Below are 22276 nucleotides of genomic sequence, written 5' to 3'. Positions count from 1 at the left end.
TGAAATGTCAAATAAAATACAATTGTATTCGTCACATGCTTCGTAAACAATATGTTTAGACTAATAGTCAAATGCTTACTTACACGTACCCTATCACATGTTGTAAATATCAATACAATGGTACCAGGGTGCTTAAAATAGGCGAATGAGTCATGTCCAGAAGGGTGCGCGCTGATACCAATGATAGACATTTCTTTATCGAATGGCGTCTTTCCAAAAGCTCTTTGGGAGGCTGGTGGATAGATTATTGTTCGACCAATCGGAGCATCCTTCCATTCATAAAGTGGTGTGGACAGTTGTTTTTTTGAACGCGTGGATTTGGAGGGTTTCATAACCCTGACTGAAACTGAAAAACCTGTTCGACTAGAGCCAATAAAAGGCTCGGAAAAGAAGTTGCCGTAATGTGCGCCCAATCGCTCCTCACCTAGGACCTACATGTGACCCCCCCTCCTTCATACACAAAATTGCATGAATGGAAATAGACTCTTCGTGATTGACATGTAAATTCACCAAAGTGTGGGCCGTTTCTATTGGTAGACAGCTGTTGTAGCCAATCAGGAGTGGAGGTGGGTTGGCAGGCAGCCGTAGAGTAGGTGGTGGGCGTGTGCTTAAATCTGGATAGACGAGTGTTGGGGGAGTTGTGGGAGTGTGACGCTACAACCACCTTATAAAGGGACTCACCGTGTGTCTTGAAATTAGAGCACGTTGCCTAAATTTGAGGTCTCCACACAGTCACTGAAAAGCCGCTGTAATGCATTCGTTGAAGTTGGACCACATGCTTCATATGACCGAGACGCCGCTCTTCTGGGTCGGGACATTCACCGTGGCCTCACTGTCTTTATGGGTGCTCCACCGACTCCTCCAGGGTTTTCGGTTTTGGGTCTTGGGAAATGGACAGTTGCTCTCTCCGAAATTGGGCAAATGGGCAGGTGAGTTGGTCACACGAATTCCTTACGAAAAAACCCAAGTCACGAATGCTTTTCAGTAAGCCCTGAATTCGAAAATAAAATGTCAACATTGGGATATTTCAGGGAAACTTTGCAATTCCCCCCAAAAACCATATTCTCATCATTTTTGACGTATCAGCGACATTAGAAAGTTGAGTTGTGTAACAGGGCAATCGAGTAAACGCACTAACTGGTTAACAAGATCATGCTTATTGGCTAAATGTGTGTGCGCGCAACACCCGCACTTCAGCACCTCTGACTGATGTTCCAGAACCCAAACCAGCGTTGTTTTTCGCCCTCCTTTAGAATCGACAAAGATGTCCAGTACAGATGAACCACAAACCAATTTGCGCAGGTTGTGCACTCCTCATTCAGAGATCTGTTGTGGGTGAGCATTCATCCAGCGGCACACTGGGCAACAATTGCCCATCCACTTGCTGTAGGAATAACCTGCCCAATTCTATAAATATAGATTCCTAATGTTGACATCGTTAGGTTATTCAACAGTATTATATATTTGGTCATGCGTACAGTGTTACCATGTTTTTTTGTTGACGCAATGGGTTATCAAATGTATTGATCTTTTATTAGTTTCTTTGCCTCTGACTGTATTTGGTCTAATTCGTATCCAGACAGTTCTTGTTTCAATTTTTTTTGTGTGTGTGTTTAAAACTAGGGCTTTCTGTCGCCGTTTTGGTAATCTAGAAGTTTGTCTTCGCTGTGTAGACATTTTAAGAATCGTGTCTTTGCATAATGCGGAGACTAGTCTCGTTGGAATAGCTTTGTCCTAGCTTGACCCAGTTATCCAGTCTCCTCTTTCGAGAATACTACTGCGTCTGGAGGAGAAGCGCGTTTTCGTCTTGCTGCGCAATTGGCCCAGCGCGCACTCCATAGCATCCGGATAGGTTTTATCTTAGACGTTCACATATGCAAAGCGGCCACATCTTTCTCTGCATCATGACGCACGTTTGTCAAAAAACCACAAAAAAAGGCCTAGGTCTGGAATTATATTTTAATTTGATACAAAATGAATGCCATGTGCGTTTAAGGAATCGGACACGTGTCACATTGATATAATGCATAAGGACATAGTTTGATCTACTCTCGGCTTCTATGCCTCCGGGTTCGGGTTTGTCTGCGCTCTAGCTCTGTAATCGGTTATTGCCTTGTCATAGATTCAAAAAATCATTCTCATGTTGCGTGGACGTTCGTATGTAACCATTTATAATAGGTATGTAGTCAATCTCCACATTGATTGTTACACATTGAGGTTTGGCAGGCTGCCACTAGCCTACCTCACTGTACATGTGACATTTAATATGATTGATAAATAGGGTTTAATTCGTTTTTTTGGGGGGGGGGGGGGGCATTTTTCATATGCCACCCTGGCAATTTTTCTTTAAGTGGTGATGTGAAATATGCCTAGCCCTGAAACCAACCCTCAGCCTCTTCTCATTAATTTCCAATGATAACAGTCCTCAGTATGTGTAGCGGGGGTGGGGGTGAGGTCGGTGTAGAGGTGACTATGTGCCAGGGTATGGGTAAACTAGTTCCTCTCCCTGAAGCGCAGGTTTTGCAGCCAGGTTGAGCAAGACTCACAAAACAGACAATGTTGCCAACTCTTATGGTCATTGTCTAAATAACACAAACAGACCTGGGACCAGGCTACCTGTACGTAGGGGTGGAGACGCTATCAGAGGGGGTTGGAGCTGCCAGTAGGGTTGGAGCTGCCAGTAGGGTTGGAGCTGCCAGTAGGGTTGGAGCTGCCAGTAGGGTTGGAGCTGCCAGTAGGGGTGGAGCTGCCAGTAGGTGTGGAGATGCGGGGGGAGTGAAGACACTAGTAGAGGGGGTTGGAGACACTGGGGTGGAGACGCCGTAGGGGTGGAGATGCTTGTAGAGGGGGGGGGGGGGTGAAGACGCTAGTAGAGGGGGCTGGAGCTGCAAGGGGGTTGGAGACGCAGGTGGAGTGGGGGTTGGAGACGCAGGTGGAGTGGGGGTTGGAGACGCAGGTGGAGTGGGGGTTGGAGACGCAGGTGGAGTGGGGGTTGGAGACGCAGGTGGAGTGGGGGTTGGAGACGCAGGTGGAGTGGGGGTTGGAGACGCAGGTGGAGTGGGGGTTGGAGACGCAGGTGGAGTGGGGGTTGGAGACGCAGGTGGAGTGGGGGTTGGAGACGCAGGTGGAGTGGGGGTTGGAGACGCAGGTGGAGTGGGGGTTGGAGACGCAGGTGGAGTGGGGGTTGGAGACGCAGGTGGAGTGGGGGGAGTGTGGAGATGGCGGCGGTGGGGGGAGTGTCGAGACGCCGGTGGTGGTGGGGGGGGGGGTAGTTGTGGTGGGTGTGGAGACGCCGGTGGGGGGGGGGGGGGGTTAGAGCAGCGTTTCATTCATTGTAAGGAACATACATTTCATTCCCATATGTGCATCTCCAGTGTGTCTGTTCCTCAGGAATGGTCTGCAGCTCCATCTATGCTTGTGAATGTGCTGCCCCCTAGTGGTGTGTGTGTAAGAGTTGTGCTAGAGAGAGTGCGAGAGCAGTGTTGCAGTTCATGTGACGAACATGCTCCGGGTAAAGAATGCTGCAGCTCCTCATTTCAAGCTCCCCCACCAGCACCCCTCTCCTCCACTCTTCTCTGTCCAGCAGCATCTCTCATCTCTCCGTCCTGCTCTTGATCTTTTTTTTATCATTCTCTCTTTCTTTCCTTTTCCTCTTTCTCTCCTTTTCACCCCCCCCTCACCTACACTTTGTCACCACAATAAAACTAATCCCACAAGGTGCTGTTCCTGTCCACTTGTTCTGTTTAGTCAGTCTGAATGGTTTGAACTGAACTCTTTTCTATTGTCTTTCTGTTTGGAGATCCCACCCTAGCAGTGTAACTGTTCTGTAATGGGGGTGAACTGAATACGATTCACTGCAGAAGACTGCCCAATATGTGTTGCTTTATATATTTAAAACAAATTGAATGACCTTAAGTAGCTTTAATTTAGAATTGTGTTCAAGAATCTGCAGTTACACCATTCTTAAAGGAATGCCTGTTCTGATTGTTTTGATATATCAGCTACAGTTACACCATTAAAGGAATGCCTGTTCTGGTTTTTATTTCAGTTACAGTATGTTATAATTTGAAATGAAATCCTATTTAGTGATGTCAATCTTTAATAAGTTATCTTTCAATGCACTAACTAGGTATCAATGGGGGGGGGGATTAGAAAGCCCCCCCCCCCCCAGAGAGAAGTTGAGATTTGAAGAAAAATAAACTTGATTTTTATGACTTAAATATAGATACTATTTGTGGTCCTGGGTGGCTCTGGGTGGTCCTGGGTGGTCCTGGGTGGCTCTGAAGTAGACTTTAATAAGATGTATTTTCTCTCAGATGATTTTGCTCTGCAGTATTTTTATTTTTCTGTTTTGTTTGTTTGCCCATGTGACCTTCTTCTCCTGCTATTTAAAGCAGCGTGTGTCTGAGGGTGGTGGTGGATGGAGGGCACATTGGCTCTTCTACTGCAGCCCTCACCCTCCCCACCACACACTCTCTCTCTCGGGAGGGGGTGGATTGTTGATAGGAGGAAGAGGGGTGGGACAGTTTATGTAATGAGAGGAGAGCGGCTCGCTTCTCCTCACAGAGACAGGGATCCACTTGTAGTTTGGTACCCATTTTTAATTTGCTTCAGCGCTATATTGTATACAGCCATGAACTGTGCTGCAATAGGAGGCTAAAATAAGGATCCTTGCACTGCTCCTATGTGTCTTCCCTTAGGGAGAATGCATTGCTGAGTGCGGACACGATATTGTTTTCTACCCCCCCCCCCCCCCTTTTCAGTGTCAATTCCTTGACGAGGTCTAAAGAATCTCTGTTGCATGAGGCTCCAGGCTACAGTATGTGTTTTCAGTTTCCTGAGACCCTATGTGTTCTCCAGGTTGCTTGATGCGACTGGGTAGCCATAAGGGGTCTGTGGAGGGAAGAGCTCAGCTTGTTGCGGCAGGGGCAGCTCCGCTGTGCGGCCGAGGGGGGGGAACGTCGATATACAGCAGCTACCTCTGTTATGTGATGTGCAGCACTCTGCGCTGATTGCAACTGATGCCCTTTCCGCTCGGGGCATCATTGAGCCAAAATGGCATTTAGGATAATTTTCTGTATCTTGAAGGTAGTTAAGATGGGAGGGAAACATTCGTGCCAATGAGGCGTTCTACATTTCAATTCAACACTTAAAAAGGGCTCTATGGATCCACACACAGTAACCCCTCCCCCCACATGGTTGTCATTGTTTCTGTCCTCCCAGTAGAGAAGCGTCAGCTGCTGTGATATCACTCACGGCTGCATGCGTAGCCCCTTTCTGTGAGGATTGTCACCGCTGTAACTCTCGCCTCACGTGAGGGGAATTAATCATTCTTCTTGTAGCCCTGGTGTGTGTGTGTGTGACTGAATTTTAAGTTTGGACACAATGTTCCTTTCTGGGTCGATGAGTGGAATGAATAATTTTCTAGCATCTTTTTCATCTATTTTATTCCATTTCACAAGAGTACAACACAATGGGGCAGTCTAAGAATGGGTCTGAACTGGCTCCTATTCCCTATAGCAGTCTATGAATGGGTCTGCACTGGCTCCTATTTCCTATAGCAGTCTATGAATGGGTCTGCACTGGCTCCTATTCCCTATAGCAGTCTATGAATGGGTCTGAACTGGCTCCTATTCCCTCTAGCAGTCTATGTATGAATGGGTCTGAACTGGCTCCTCTTCCCTCTAGCAGTCTATGAATGAATGGGTCTGAACTGGCTCCTCTTCCCTCTAGCAGTCTATGAATGAATGGGTCTGAACTGGCTCCTATTCCCTCTAGTGTGCTACTTTGGTATATTTTACATTTATTTAACCTTTTTATTTAACTAGTTAAGAACAAATTCTTATTTAAAATGATGGCCTACCAAAAGGCCTCATGCGGGGACGGGGGCTGGGATAAAAAATACAAAATTAATTTAATAAAAATATAGAACTAAACAAACATCACGACGAGACAACACAACATAAAGAGACCTAAGATGACAAGACAGCACGGTAGCAACACATGACAACACAGCATGGTAGCAACACAGGGTACAAACTTTATTGGGCACAGACAACAGCACAAAGGGCAAGAAGATAGACAACAATATATCGCGCAAAGCAGCCACAACTGTCAGTAAGAGTTTCCATGATTTGCGTCTTTTGAAGGAAGAGATTGAGATGAAACTGTCCAGTTTGTTGCAGTCCTTACTCTATTGGACCCAGGGCAAACGCGGGCCACCATTTTAGGTGATAAAAGTACATCTGAAATGTAACATCATTCCACACACACTGATTTGCACTCTATACGTTGAGACATGGGATCAATATACATTGCATCATTTCAGGGAGCCCTGAATTCTCTGTCTTTTTCCTGTAGAGGGATGGACTGATCTGTTAGTGTTTTTTTCTCTAACTCCATCTTGTGAATACCCTCCTCCTCTCCATCTTGTGAATACCCTCCTCCTCTCCATCTTGTGAATACCCTCTTTTTTTTTCTTTTTTTTGTCAACCTGATGTGATGCAGTCAAGTTGCCCATTGATGCTGTTCTGCCCAGGAGTGTTTTACTTAAGATGGCCAGGGAATCTGCTTCTCTTTTCACTCTGTGCTGCGCTCTCCCTCCTTTTTTGTTCACTTTCTCTCTCCCTCTTCTCATTATTCTGCTCTTTCTATTTTTAGCCACCCCTAGGATCCCTGCTCTCCCTCCCTCTTGTGCTTCTTGTTCGTCATCACCCCCCCCCCCCCCCCCCCCCCCCCCCCCCCCTCTCCAGCTCGGTGCTAGATAATAATGGCTACTGCCTGCATGAATCTTTCATCATCTGTGGGTTGGTTCCTCTGCTACAGTGCTACTCATGGTGCATGATGGTTTTGGGGTGGGGTGATTGTAAGCATTTGTACCCACTTCCTACCCTGAACATCCTGCATCTGATGGCTTTGGGTAGCGAGAGGTGTGTGTTGATCAGTCAGGCAGGGACTAGGGGGTGAAGGGCAGAAGCTGTCTAAAAATAGCAGTGCTCCCTCCTGACAAGGAGAGCAGAGAATGTCACTAGAACATCAGTCCGGACTCCTTGTACATCCATCTATCCTGCTTGGGCTCTGCTGTCTTTAGTCTTCGTTATAACCACTTGTTTAATAGACCTTTCTCTTCAGCCAACTGTAAAGACCATTTGTCAAGAGGCCTTGTTTTAAAATGAGTCAGCGTAGCTTATTGATAACGTTGTAGAATTTCTACTAGTTTATTTTCTTTCAGTTCCATGTTTGTGCATTGTCATGTGGATTAATAACGTTGTTGGGTGTCTCCTTGACTGATTTGCTGTTGACACAGATGTTCTATTTGAACCGAATGCCATCCAGTCACCTGTGAAGGCTCCAGTGCTGTGAAGGCTCCAGTGCTGTGAAGGCTCCAGTGCTGTGAAGGCTCCAGTGCTGTGAAGGCTCCAGTGCTGTGAAGGCTCCAGTGCTGTGAAGGCTCCAGTGCTGTGAAGGCTCCAGTGCTGTGAAGGCTCCAGTGCTGTGAAGGCTCCAGTGCTGTGAAGGCTCCAGTGCTGTGAAGGCTCCAGTGCTGTGAAGGCTCCAGTGCTGTGAAGGCTCCAGTGCTGTGAAGGCTCCAGTGCTGTGAAGGCTCCAGTGCTGTGAAGGCTCCAGTGCTGTGAAGGCTCTGTTGCTCCACTGTTGCTGTTTTTGATCATCCGAAAAGCAGTCTGACCAGAAATTATGACATCACAATTTAGTTAAGACAAAGGAATTTTCTCTGCAATGAGTTTCTTTTTGAAAGCCTTGACCGGAATAGCATGAGGACACTTCATGTTAATGTATACTGAACAAAAATATAAAGTGTTGGTCACATGTTTCATGAGCTGAAATAAAAGATTTCAGACATTTTCCATATGCTTATTTCTCTAAAATGTTGTGCACAAATTTGCTTACATCCCTGTTAGTGAGTATTTCTCCTTTGCCAAGATAATCCATCCACCTAACAGGTGTGGCATATCAAGAAGCTGATTAAACAGCATGATCATTACCCAGGTGCACCTTGTGCTGGAGACAATAAGGCCACTAAAATGTGTAGTTTTGTTGCACAACACAATGCCACCGATGTCTCAACTTTTAAGGGAGTGTGCAATTTGGCATGCTGACTACAGGAATGTCCACCAGAGAGTTTGCCAGAGAATTGAATGTTAATTTCTCTGCCATAAGCCGCCTCCAACATAATTTAGTAGTATGTCCAACCAGCCTCACAACCACATGTAACCATGCCAGCCCAGGACCTCCACATCCGGCTTCTTCACCTGCGGGATAGTCTGAGACCAGCCACCTGGATGGCTGAAACTAAGGAGTATTTCTGTCTGTAATAAAGCTCTTTTGTGGGGAAAAGCTCTGACTGGTTGGGTCTGGCTCCCCAGTGGGTGGGCCTATGCCCACCCATGGCTGCACCCCAGCCCAGTCTAATTCAGTTCATTTGACCGATATCATTATGACCTTTTTAAGTCAGTAAAATCATAGCAATAGTTGCATGTGGTGTTGATTTTTGTTCAGTATGTTAGACCCCCAATATATTGGTTGTCATATTCCCCACTATGTTAGCAGTCCATACAGTTTGAAGTGTGGTGTGTATAGTGATTTGGCACCAGGCTGAAATGTTATGAGAACCTGTACTGACTTCTCCCCATTTTTTTATTTATTTTTTATCTCCAGTTGTGACGGGAGCCACAGACGGAATCGGGAAAGTCTATGCAGAGAAGGTGAGTTTCCTGCATGGGGCCCATTATTTAATTTCCTCCATAGAAAAACACACAAGAGCAGTGGTTCCCAGGCTTCTACTCAGTTCCTCACACACACACACAGTTCCATGTTGAGTTGGAGAACCCTTGTCATTGGGCCATGTGTTTTTAGAGTAGTAGTAAAAGCACAGACATAGTAGTTGGTCGGCCCATGCAACAGGTCTCTCCCTCCCAGTCAAGATGTGGTAGTTGGTCGGCCCGTGCTACAGGTCTCTCTCTATTGTCAAGACGTGGTAGTTGTTCGGCCCGTGCTACAGGTCTCTCTCCCAGTCAAGACGTGGTAGTTGGCCTGTGCAACAGCTCTCTCCAGTCAAGATGTGGTAGTTGGTCGGCCTGTGTGACAGGTCTCTCTCCCAGTCAAGACGTTGTAGTTGGCCGGCCCGTGCTACAGGTCTCTCTCCCAGTCAAGCCGTGGTAGTTGTCCGGCCCGTGCGACAGCTCTCTCCAGTCAAGACGTAGTAGTTGGCCCCGTGCAACAGCGCAGCTTGATTCCTATTGAGTCTCCCATTCAAGATCAGTATGGTCTTCAGTAACTGGTGGGACTGTGTTCAGGTATACTGGAGTGGTGGTGTTCAAGTATACTGGAGTGGTGGTGTTCAGGTATACCTCGTCTTCTCGCCCCTCAGCTTGCTGGAAAAGGGTTTGCCATGATGCTCATCAGTCGCTCCCAGGACAAGCTGGATGACGTCGCCAGGCAGCTTGGTAAGTGTGTGTGTGGATGAGGGGTGTGTGCACCTCTTTCTGACTGTCTGGCAGTCACCCCAATGCTAATGGGTGGATCACTATAGTCACTTTAATAACGTCACTTTAATCATGTTTACGTATATTGCATTACTCATCTCATGTGTATATGTAGATGTGTATATACTGTATTTTACCATCTCCTGCATCTTGCCTATGCTGTTCGGTCATCCATATATTTATATGTACATATTCTTACTCCATCCCTTTAGGTGTGTGTGATTGTTAAATATTACTGCACTGTCTGAACTAGAAGCACAAGCATTTCACTATACTTGCATTAACATCTGCTAACCATGTGTATGTAACCAAGAGAATTTGATTTGGAGTATAGTGTGTGTGTGTGCACCAGGTCTGCTGACGTGTAAGATGGGGGGGGGGGGCAGTTTAAAAAGCTTCCCCAGCCTTTAGTAAAGGCTAGCCTGTACATAATTACAGGAACTGTATATAACATGGGGATACACAATCCCTGTCTGTGGAAGCCTGGAATCCCTGTCTGTGGAAGCCTGGAATCCCTGTCTGTGGAAGCCTGGAATCCCTTCAGATCGTCATGGAAAGCTGTCGGGTTGAGGGCACGGTGTGTGGGAAGATGAAGATGTCCGCGTGGGCATGCCTGCGTTGTACACTACGTGTCCAAAAGTATGTGGACACCTTTTAAAATGAGTGGATTCAGCTGTTTCAGCCACACCCATCGCTGACAGATATAGAATCGAGCACACAGCCATGTAATCGCCATACACAAACATCGACAGTGGAATGGCCTTACTGAAGAGTTCAGTGACTTTCAACATGGCACCATCAGGATGCCCTGCTAGAGCTGCCCCGGTCAACTGTAAGTGCTGTTACTGTGAAGTGAGAATGTCTAGGAGATACAACAGCTCAGCCTGCTAAGTGATAGACCAAACAAGCTCACCAAACGTCACCAGTGAGTGCTGTAGCGCGTAAAAAAAAGTCTCCTCGGTTACAACACTCCAAACTGCCTCGAAGCAACATCTGCACAATAATTGTTCGTCGGGTGATTCATGAAATGGATTTCCATGGCTGAGCAGCCACACAAAAGCCTAAGATCACCATCATGTGCAATGCCAAGCGGAATTGGTGTAAAGCTCGCCGCCGTTGGACTCTGGAGCAGTGGAAACGCGTTCTCTGGATTGATGAATCATACTTCACCATCTGGCAGTCTGACAGACTAATCTGGGTTTAGCGGGTGCCAGGAGAACACTACCTTCCCGACTGCGTAGTGCCATTTGTAAAGTTTGGTGGAGGAGGAACAATGGTCTGCGGCTGTTTTTCCATGGTTCGGGCACCTTAGTTCCAGTGAAGGGAAATCTTAACGCTACAGCACACAATGACATTCTAGACAGCCCTTTCCTGTTACAATCATGACAATGCCTCTGCACAAAGCAAGGTCCATACAGAAATGGTTTGTCGATCGGTGTGGAAGAACTTGACTGGCCTGCACAGAGTTCTGACCTCAACCCCATCGAACACCTTTGGGATGAATTGGAACGCCGCCTGCAAGCCAGGCCTAATCGCCCAACATCAGTTCCCGACCTCACTAATGCTCTTGTGACTGAAGTGGAAACAAGTCCCCATCGCAATGTTCCAACATCTAGTGGATAGCCTTCCCAGATCAATGGAGGCTGTTACAGCAGCAGAGGAGGGACCAACTCCATATTAATGCCCATGATTTTTGAATGAGATGTTCGAGCACGTGTCCACATACTTTTGGCCATGTAGGGTATCTGTCCAAGGCTTGTACTAAAATGTCACCCCTTATCCAGCAGTAGTGACTCCTGGCTGTGTTCAGAAATATGCCTCTCTGTGATTGGCACATCCCCCTGAATTTCTCTCGTATCTTACCGGGGCGCACATCAGACAAACGAGTATTCTACATTCTAATTGCGGCAAGAGTGTTAAAGGAGAAGAGAGAGGAGGTTTTTTTACAGGTTTTTTGGGGGTTTGTATTCATCGCCCACTCCTGTTTGAGTCGGTAAAGTTGTCTATTTTCATACTGATTTATTTTATTTTTTTCAATGGAATTTCTGTTGAAAGAGGGATCGATCTCCTGTTGGATGGGACATGGAACGTACTTAGTGCAGTCAGTGAATGGGCTGACTGATGATAACGTATGAATGAGTGAGTATGTAGGCCATTGTAAGTGGAGACTACTTGATGGGCGTGTTTTTTTTTCTCCAGGTTGTCTCTACATAACATTAGAACGCGAAGTTAGCTTTGCTGCCTCCTGTCTGCACTAAAACTAACTTTTTTTAAATTTTACCTTTTATTTTACTAGGCAAGTCAGTTAAGAACAAATTCTTATTTTCAATGACGGCCTAGGAACAGTGGGTTAACTGCCTGTTCAGGGGCAGAACGACAGATTTGTACCTTGTCAGCTCGGGAATTCGAACTTGCAACCTTTCGGTTACTAGTCCAACGCTCTAACCACTAGGCTACCCTGCCGCCCCTGATTAGGAAAGCATTGAAACACAGCCAGACAACCATATAAATCTCTCCTCCAATATGTACTGCTCATCATTTAATGGAATATTGTACTAATGTCCCACCGTTAACATCAACTGTTTACAGAGGAGCAATACAAGGTGGAGACCAAGACCATCGCTGTGGACTTTGGTCTGTCGGATATCTACCCCAAGATCGAAGCTGGACTGGCAGGCCTGGAGATCGGAGTGTTGGGTAGGTGTTCCTTTTGTCTGGTCAGCCTCGCTCTGTGTACCACAACTTCAACACACCACGTTCTCATCTGTTTCACAAAACATCCTCACATACTGACATCGGTCTCATAATCTACACAGATAAACGACTCGCGCGAACACACTTTTGACATTGCGCATTTTGTTTGTTGTACCGAGGTAAACGTGTCAGTTTAAAAAAAAGTTAAATTTGTTTTCCCCAGCAGCACATACTGACACTATGGTTGCATGCATGTTTACACTTGTTTAACGGACTGTCGTGCCGCTGGGCCAGGGACTGTCGTGCCGCTGGGCCAGGGACTGTCGTGCCGCTGGGCCAGGGACTGTCGTGCCGCTGGGCCAGGGACTGTCGTGCCGCTGGGCCAGGGACTGTCGTGCCGCTGGGCCAGGGACTGTCGTGCCGCTGGGCCAGGGACTGTCGGGCCGCTGGGCCAGGGACTGTCGGGCCGCTGGGCCAGGGACTGTCGGGCCGCTGGGCCAGGGACTGTCGGGCCGCTGGGCCAGGGACTGTCGGGCCGCTGGGCCAGGGACTGTCGGGCCGCTGGGCCAGGGACTGTCGGCTACTTCATATAATGTTTACATACCCTACATTACTCATCTCATATATGTATATACTGTACTCTATCATCTACTGCATCTTTATGTAATACATGTATCACTAGCCACTTTAAACTGCCACTTTGTTTACATATACGACATTACTCCTCTCATATGTATATACTGTACTCGATACCATCTACTGCATCTTGCCTATGCCGTTCTGTACCATCACTGATTCATATATCTTTATGTACATATTCTTTATCCCTTTACACGTGTGTGTATATATAAGGTAGTAGTTTTGGAATTGTTAGATTACTCGTTGGTTATTACTGCATTGTCGGAACTAGAAGCACAAGCATTTCGCTACACTCGCATTAACATCTGCTAACCATGTGTGTGACAAATACATTTGATTTTGACTGTCCGGTCGTGCCGCTGGTCCATGGACTGTACTTTGACTCCTTAGAAAATAAGATGCAGTGAGTCCTGGAGTTGTGACCCTAAAAATCTAAAACAGTAGTAGTGTTACTCTATTCTCAGTGTGGTCATTCAGAATGAACCGCCTACTAGTATGCCTTAGGATGTACCTACAGAGTTGATTCGTTTTCAGATGTCACTCTCCGTCAGTCCACATTCTTGCTGTGTGACTGTCACTTTCAGACGAGATCATTGTTCTTTGTGTGAGAGCCCATAAGTACATGTGCTGCTTGGCTTGCTCTTCCAGTTTAAGGTGTGGTTGTGTGCACTTTTTATGAACACCTTGCGCTCATAAGGTCCTGCTGCCCCCTGGTGGCTTTCAAGTGTAACAGCAGCAGTTTTGAATTTCTTTATTGCCAATAACTATGGTCTCGTCTGCTTTTAAATAAAAACAATTATTCAACAGTGAACAATGTTGGAATCTCCTATCCCTACCCTGAGTACTTCCTGCATATTCCTGACCTGGATAACGTGAGTATTTAAAAATAAAAATAAAATAAAAAAATTGAGTGAAGCATGGGCTCACCATCAGTTACTTCAGGGGGACTGACACCTTTTGAAACCAGTTGAGTTCCAGAAGGTTCCTAGCGTTACTTTAGCTGTAGAAAATAAATTAAGACTGTTTGCGTTCGGAATGATTTAAAGATGCAATCTGGGATCTTAAGCACAACAAATTCGTAACATATCACACCATTTGCAAAATTGGTAACGCATGGTTAATGACGTAGTACACAACTGGGACCCGTTTTGGCTCTTCAGAACCACTTTGAAAACTGTTTGAGAGGAGTTTTTACACTTAAACTAATGTTTTTCTTCTACATTCTAGTTCATCACCAACATGATCAATGTCAACATGACCTCTGTTTGCCAGGTAAGAGTTCTCTTGTTTCTGGAGAAGTTCTATGAGTGTACATGTGTACCATCTAGTGTGTTTTTTTAAATCAGTGACGCTGTGCACTTTGTCTCTGAGGCAAAGTTCAGGGATTTCAGTGTTAAGACGACGTATTGGCGACACGCTGGTATCACTGGCACGGACGGCATGTAGACGGGCGTCCATCTTTCTCTCGTCCTCTTCACCCACCCATTCTTTCCTCTCCTCCTTCGCTGTTGCTGCTGTGCTGCAGGTTCCCAGAGCATCGGTGAACTACACAACTGTCATTGTTCCCCCATAGACTACCCTTTCTTACCCTTCCTCTCTCTTGCCCTGCTTCTCATGTGGCTGAAATGTACCAGTGTGCCATACATCTCCCATAATGCAACTGGGGTAAATCTGTAGTGGGATCTAAAGTTCATCGCTGGTCCTGTAACTTTAAATGACTTTTAATTTAAAAAATAAATTAAGAGACAACTTTCTTGTCCAATCAATTTTGTCTGGAAATTGAATATTTGCATAAAGTGTGATCTGTAGTGTCCCCCGTGATTTATATGGTGCTGTATATGCTGCATCCACTGATTCCTGACCTGTTCTATCAGATCGTTGACCTGTTGCTCAGGATTTGACCTTTGCCTTTTCAGATGACCCGTCTTGTCCTGCCCAGAATGGTTCAGAGGTGAGTTGGTTTCCTTTTTTAGAAGTGCTGTTGCCACATTTCATAAAGAAACGTACATTCAGTTTTTATTTGCCTTAGTGCCAAACTAGGTAGTCTGAGGCAGTTCTTTATGGGGTTTTACGTCTCAGTCAAATTCTTGTCATGACAATGCGGTGCTTCACCATAAAACTATAAATTCTAAATAAAATCATTTGTCAACCTGAGTGGTTGATTTTTCACCCACCTCCCCTCTAATGCTAGTGTGGGTACTAGTCAGAGATCATTCCACTCCTTGTCACTCTAATTCCATAAAGAGTTTGCAAGAGGGCAGAAACGGGCTGTGGCACTCAGGCTATTCCAATGCTGGAACCTACATCAGAAAAGCCTAAATGTGCTCTATTAGAAGGACCATGATATGAAGACGGACTTGATATGTTTAGAACAGGAGACCAAGGGTGTTATCCAGAGGATACACTAATACACAGCTCCTCCTCCCAGCTGCGCCTCCCCTCCTTCCCCTTCTCCCAGCACCCCCACCACCCAGCTGCGCCTCCCCTCCTTCCCCTTCTCCCAGCTCCCCCACCACCCAGCTGCGCCTCCCCTCCTTTCTAGCCCTCTTTCTTTGTTCCCCATTCTGACCAGCTGTTTTTCAATTCACACAAAGTGCGCCCTCGGATTGGCTCGGACGAATCACATGGGATCTCTGGGCCAATGGAAAGGTGAGGGGCCAACCAACCCCATTTTCACTACATCACTGCAGCAACAGGGGCACAAACTACGTCAGCAAGCGACTGCCATGGCAACCCACACTGACTTTGATTACTGTGTGTGGCAGTTTACAGTGGAACTAGTCTGCTTGTACTCTGACAAACAGACCACGGCACCTTCCAGCGCGCCATAGCAGAACAAGAGGAAAGTCCTCTCATCCCCTTTTGTTTTGTGTGTTTCAGGTCCAAAGGTGTGGTCCTCAACATCTCCTCTGCTAGTGGCATGTACCCTGTCCCACTCCTCACTGTATACTCCTCTTCCAAGGCAAGGGCCACTCATAGACCTCTATATACAGACCTGCACCACCCGCAGACCGACAGATACAACACGTGTTTATAAAATGTTCCATAGTAGGATTTGTTACGTATAGCGAAACCTTTTGGTTCTCCAGCTGTAGCTCAGTAGGGGGCGCTCTCTCACATATTCTAAGGGATTTATTGGCATGGGGAAACGTATGTTTACAAAGCAAATTATAAACAATCAGTAAACATTTACACTCAGTTTTAAAATAATATAGACATTTCAAATGCTATATTATTGGCCATGTACAGTGTTAAAGTATGAAAGGAAAATAAATGTTTGTGCTCCTCTGGTTAGCCTTTTGTCATGGCAACGGGCCACAAATCTTACTACTGTGATGTCACACTGGTATTTTGCCTAACAGATATGGGACTTTATCAATGTTTTGATTTTCAAAGTCTTTATGGGTTTGTGTTCTGTAGGGAAATATGTGTCTCTTGTGGTCATACATTTGGCAGGTTAGGAGGTGTAGCTCAGTTTGTACCTCATTTTGTGGGCAGTGGACACAGGCAGACGTGGCTCTCGAAGACAGCGAGGCTATGGTCAGTCTGCAGACAGTCAAAGATTTTCTTAATTTGGGGTCAGTCTATGGTCAGGTATTCTGCCACTGTACTCTCTGTTTAGGGACAGATAGCATTCCAATTTGCTCTTTTTCATTGATACTTTCCCGTGTCATAGTTTTTTGCTTTCTCAAAATTTGATTTGGTCTAAAATAGTTTCTGTCCTGGGACTCTGTGGGGTCTGTTTGTGAACAGAGCCCCAGAACCAGCTGGCTGAGGGGACTCTTCTCTAGGTTCATCTCTCTGTAGGTGAGGATTTTGTGGTGCAATGTGTGTATCACTTTCTTTTAGGTGGATGTAGAATTGAACAGCTCTTTTCTGGATGTAGATAACTAGCGGGTATTGGCCTAATTCTGCTCTGCATCGTTTGGGGTTTTCCATTGTACACAAAGTATATTTTTGCAGAATTCTGCATGTAGAGTCTCAATTGGGTGTTTGTCCCATTTTGTGAATTATTGGTTGGGGAGTGGACCTGTTCATTAACTGATTTTAAGTATTTAATAAAAAATATATATTTTGTCACATACTAATTGGGATGTTGCGTTTCATGTTCCTTTTGATGGCGTAGAAGGTCTGTTGATGATGATGATAATATCTCTTGGTACCTTTAGGCTTTTGTGGACTTCTTCTCTCGTGGACTTCAGGAGGAGTATAAGGCCAAGGGAATCATTGTCCAGGTAGGAACTCTCCCTGTTTACCTGGGCCCCTTTCAGCAGGACACCATGTTGGGCAACGTTCAGGTACAATTGTGTTATGTAGAACAAACATGCCTCTCTAGCAGGTAGGATAAGGGATCACCTCAGCTCTATTCATGGAATTTCTATCGGCCACGTTTGCGGCAACGTTTGCACCACGTTCGGCAACGTTTGCACCACGTTCGGCAACGTTTGCACCACGTTCGGCAACGTTTGCACCACGTTCGGCAACGTTTGCACCACGTTCGGCAACGTTTGCACCACGTTCGGCAACGTTTGCACCACGTTCGGCAACGTTTGCACCACGTTCGGCAACGTTTGCATACAAAACATGACCCTGTTCGCTACTTATTTCCGTCTGACTTATTCTCCGTACAGTTCTACAAAGCTAGCTATGGCTACACCGTGCAGCCCTGCAGTTCAACAAAACTCAATCTAATCCTGGTCCTGAGGACCCAACGGTTTTGTTTTTGCCTTAGCACTCATACACTTGATTCAACTATTCTAAATGTGTACCCCTTTTGGGTTCCCAGGTCCCAGATTGGGAAACACTAACTCAACAGGTCTCAAGTCGTGTCTTTAACGTGGATACTGTTGGTGTATATACATTGTTTAATTTTCAGCTTTTCTTGCATATTTTGTTTTCTAGAGTGTACTGCCCTTCTTTGTGGCCACCAAGATGACCCGTATCAAGAAGCCCACCCTGGACAAGCCCACCCCTGAGCGCTATGTGGCCGCGGAGCTGAACACCATCGGACTGCAGGGCCAGACCAACGGCTACTTCCCCCACGCTGTAATGGTACGGACTGCCCCCCCCCCCCCCCCCCCCCCCCCCCAAATCTCCCTTAGTTTTTTAATTCTTTCAAATGTTTTTGAAAACAAACAAATGTGTTTCTTTTTGGACAAGTCCAGGTAGTCCTTCCCAGTTTATGTACGTTTTCTTCTGTTTGGTGCAGAACGTTCTGAGCTGATATGATCTGTTTGTCATGTAGAAATATTTTGTTTCACGTCACTGAATAATGAATGTACCCTCTGTGTACAGTGCATTCGTAAAGTATTCAGACCCCTTGACTTTTTCCACATTTTGTTGAGTTGTAGCCTTATTTAAAATGTATTTAAATGTTTTATTCTCATCCACACACAATACCCCATAATGACAAAGTGAAAATGAGTGATTTAAAAAAAAAAATGTTATTTTTACATTTATAAAAAATAAACCCATACCTTATGTAAATAAGCATTCCGACCCTTTGCTATGAGACTTTAAATTGAGCTCAGGTGCATCCTGTTTTCATTGATCATCCTTGAGATGTTTCTACAACTTGATTGGTGTCCACCTGTGGTAAATTCAATTGATAGGACATGATTTGGAAAGGCACACACCTGTCTATATAAGGTCCCACAGTTGACAGTGCATGTCAGAGCAAAAACCAAGCCGTGAGGTCAAAAGGAATTGTCCATCGAGCTCCAAGACAGGATTGTTTCGAGGCACAGATCTGAGGAAGGGCTTCAAAATATATCTGCAGCATTGAAGGTCCCCAAGAACACTGGCCTCCATTCTTAAATTGAAGAAGTTTGGAACCACCAAGACTCTTCCTAGAGCTGGCCGCCCGGACAAACTGAGCAATTGGGAGGGAAGGTCATTCGTCAGGGAGGTGACCATGAACCTGATGGACACTCTGACAGAGCTGCAGATTTCCTCTGGAGATTGGAGAACCTTCCAGAAGGACAACCATCTCTGCAGCACTTCACCAATCAGGCCTTTGTCGTAGAGTGGCCAGACAGAAGCCACTCTTCAATAAAAGGCAATTACAGCCCGCTTGGAGTTTGCCAAAAGGCACCTAAAGGACTCTCAGACCATGAGAAACAAGATTATCTAATGAAACCAAGATATAACTCTTTGGCCTGAATGGCAAGTGCCACATCTGGAGGAAACCTGGCACCATCCCTACGGTGAAGCATGGGGGTGACAGGATTATGCTGTGGAGATGTTATTCAGCGGCAGGGCCTGGGAGACAGGATTGAGGCAAAGATGACCGGAGAAAAGTACAGAGATCCTTGATGCTCCAGACCGCTCAGGACCTCAGACTGGGATGAAGGGTCACCTTCCAACAAGACAATGGTACACAGCCATGACGACGCAGGAGTGGCTTCGGGACAAGTATCTGAACGTCATTGAGTGGCCCAGCCAGAGCCCGGTCTTGAACCCGATCAAACCTCTCTGGAGAGATGTGAAAATAGCTGCTCAGTGTCGCTCCCCATCAACCTGACAGAGCTTGAGAGGATCTGCAGAGAAGAATGGGAGAAACCCCCCCAAGTACAGGTGTGCCAAGCTTGTAGAGTCATACCCAAGAAGACTCAAGGCTGTAATTGCTGCCAAAGGTGCTTCAACAAAGTACTGAATAAAGGGTCTGAATACTTACGTAAATGTTTTTATTATACATTTGCAGAATTGTCTAACCTGTTTTTTTTTTTTTTTAGTTGTGACATTGCGGGGGGAAACTATTTAATACATTTTAGAATAAGGCTGTAATGTAACAATGTGGAAAAAGCCAAGGGGTCTGAATACTTTCCGAATGCACTGAGTGTACTAAACATTAAAAACCTTCTATTGAGTTGCACCTCCACCTTTTTGCCGTCGAACAGTCTCAATTCATTGGGGCATGGACTCTACAAGGTGTTGAAAGTGTTCCACAGGGATGCTGGTCCATGTTGACTCTACTGCTTCTCACAGTTGTCGAGTTGGCTGGATGTTCTTTGGGTGGTGGACCATTCTTGATACACACGGGGAAACTGAGTGTGAAAAACCCAGCAGCGTTGCAGTTCTGGACTCAAACCGGTGTGCCTGGCACCTACTGCCATACCCCGTTGAAAGACACTTAAATATTTGTGTCTTGCCTATTCACCCTCTGAATGGCACACACACACAATCCATGTCTCAAGACTTAACAATCTTTCTTTAACCTGTCTCTTCCCCTTCATCTACACTGATTTTTGAAGATTTAAGAGGTGACATCAATAAGGGATCATAACTTTCATCCGGCTTCACCTGGTCAGTCTGTCATGGAAAGAGCAGGTGTTCTTAATGTTTTGTATAGTATGTCCACACTGAGTGCTAATTAACCTCTTACTGGGCTGGCTGACCACTGTCCTGGTGGCTATTAACCTGGTCCTCTGTCTTCAGGGCTGGCTGACCACTGTCCTGGTGCCTATTAACTTGGTCATCTACTTCGGGGCCAGGATGAACCGAGCCCAACGCACCGGATACCTGAAGAGGAGGAAGCTGAGGGAACCGGCCAACCAGAGCAACGGGAAGAGTGACCGGCTGAAGAGCGAGTAAAACCAACTCCATAGCAACGAATGGAGACTAGAAGCTGACCATAGAACTACCCTGGACTGTGTCTGTGTTGATCAGGCCCCCCCCCCCCCCCCAGACGTTTCACATTGTTTGTTTAGTTTTAGCCATAAACTGGCACACCTGATTCCATTTAGTTGACTAATGGTGTCAAGTGTGCCATTTTAGGTTTAAAACCATGTGAAACGTCTGGGGAAGCCTGATTAGAGGGTTGGGCAAAGCTGCATTAGATAATGTTGTTGAATTTTCACTTTTTTTGTGTCAGAGTCCATATTGATGTAACTTTAGCAAGTCTCTCTGAATGAAGTAGTAACTGGCCACAGTGGCAGGAACAAAATAAATGAAAGGAAAAGGTCTTTGTTCTCAGCACAGGGAATAGTTATTTTTCTATGTAAACAAATGAATTGGTGATAAGAATCTCAAATATATTTTTATGTACGTAAAAGCAAGCTAGATCTTCAGGCACTTTACGAAATTGTGTTTATACGCTGTGGCTGAAAAGTGTACAAGTGGTGATCTTAATCCCTCCTGTCCTTGATTCCTAATTTCCTTAACACCTCTCTAAGCTCATTGGAGGACAGGCTCAAAGGTCCCACCCCTCGAACACCTTCCAATGAGCTTCCAGAGGGAGGAATCAAGAACCCGGATAGTCAGAGTTGATGGCTTGTACACGTTTCAGACCTTAGCCCATGTAAGGATCTCTCTCCAGCCTCAGCTTGTCTTGTCTTTAGCTGAGTTGTTGGCCTTTTTTTTTTCTGTGGTTGTTTTTGTGGATTTGTTTTGTTTCCTGGTTTTAAGTTGTCCAACTGCAATCTTGTAAGGTTGTTTTATGGATTTGATGGAGGGAAACAAAAGTACATTCTTTTCTCTCTTTCTCATCCAGTTCTTGTTGGTTTTGGTCCAACGAGGGACTTTGGCACATTGATGTCCTTGTATGGAGCTCTGAACGAGTGACACTAATAGTTGAAAAGCTGACCATACACGCTGTTGGCTTACAGCTCATACACTGTATTGCAGATACCAAAGATTGTATGTATTATATTGTGCAAGATTGCCTCTTTGTACAACGAGCACAACTCTTTCTGACTGTTTTGTTTGGGGGTTTGGTCAGTGAGGGCCTTGGATCTCTCTGGCTTGTTCTGACCAATGTTCAGACTTTAACCGTGGTGCCTTTTTTAGAAGAGTTCTCAGTGTGAAACTCAACCAGTTTTACATGATCAGGGATGTTGAGCAGTGAATTGCCATGAACTCCTGCTACTTTGCACCTGTATAATATTCAGAACTTTTCTATGATTTTATAACTTAAAAAAATACTGGGCAATGTGCTCTGTAGTTTCACTCCAACTTTTTGTATGATTTCTGGATATTATTAATGAACATGTACTATGCTGTTTAAAAGGGATTCAAATGCAAAGTTTATATTCCTTGTGTTTAAAAAAAACAGTTGATAAAACATGGCGTATGCTTTTCTCTGGTATTCCTTTGTAAGATTCATTCCAAATGGCACCCTGTTCCCTTAGTGCACTACGCAAAAGTAGTATACTATAGGAAACAGTACACTGTTTGGGGGCACAACCAATGTGTTCCCCCTCCCAGCCTCCATCTTTACTAAGATTTTGGGGCCAAGACTCTCTCTTATCACTTTATGATGTCACAACCAGTAATCCACCATTGTCATAGTTCCAAGAACAACAACCAACAGCTGTCTGTATGCGGCATGACTAGAGACTAAGCAACAGCTGTTTGCATGTGGAATGACCAGAGACTAAGCAACAGCTGTTTGCATGTGGAATGACCAGAGACTAAGCAACAGCTGTCTGCATGTGGAATGA

At 45.6% G+C, this 22276-nt stretch overlaps 1 protein-coding gene across 2 annotated transcripts; it reads left to right on the top strand.

Annotated features, from left to right (window-relative positions):
- Positions 1-625: 625 nt before the first annotated feature.
- LOC109898327 (very-long-chain 3-oxoacyl-CoA reductase-A) lies at positions 626-21914 on the top strand. Of its 2 annotated transcripts, XM_031833036.1 has the most exons (12): positions 634-929; positions 1254-1335; positions 8677-8723; positions 9389-9464; positions 12093-12200; positions 13644-13708; positions 14064-14108; positions 14753-14787; positions 15717-15798; positions 17006-17071; positions 17739-17888; positions 20274-21912. In XM_031833036.1, the coding sequence occupies exons 1-12, from the start codon at positions 891-893 to the stop codon at positions 20427-20429; spliced, it is 951 nt and encodes a 316-aa protein (XP_031688896.1). In that variant the 5' UTR covers positions 634-890; the 3' UTR covers positions 20430-21912. The 2 variants fall into 2 exon arrangements, with proteins under 2 accessions (XP_031688895.1, XP_031688896.1); XM_031833035.1 differs by lacking the exon at positions 1254-1335 and having other exon boundaries at positions 626-929; positions 20274-21914.
- The last annotated feature ends 362 nt before the right edge of the window (positions 21915-22276 follow it).

This window comes from Oncorhynchus kisutch, linkage group LG10 (genome assembly GCF_002021735.2).
Source record: "Oncorhynchus kisutch isolate 150728-3 linkage group LG10, Okis_V2, whole genome shotgun sequence".
Lineage (NCBI taxonomy): Eukaryota > Metazoa > Chordata > Actinopteri > Salmoniformes > Salmonidae > Oncorhynchus > Oncorhynchus kisutch.
The sequence above is the reverse complement of the archived record's forward strand: the minus strand, read 5'-3'. Positions and strand labels throughout refer to the sequence as shown.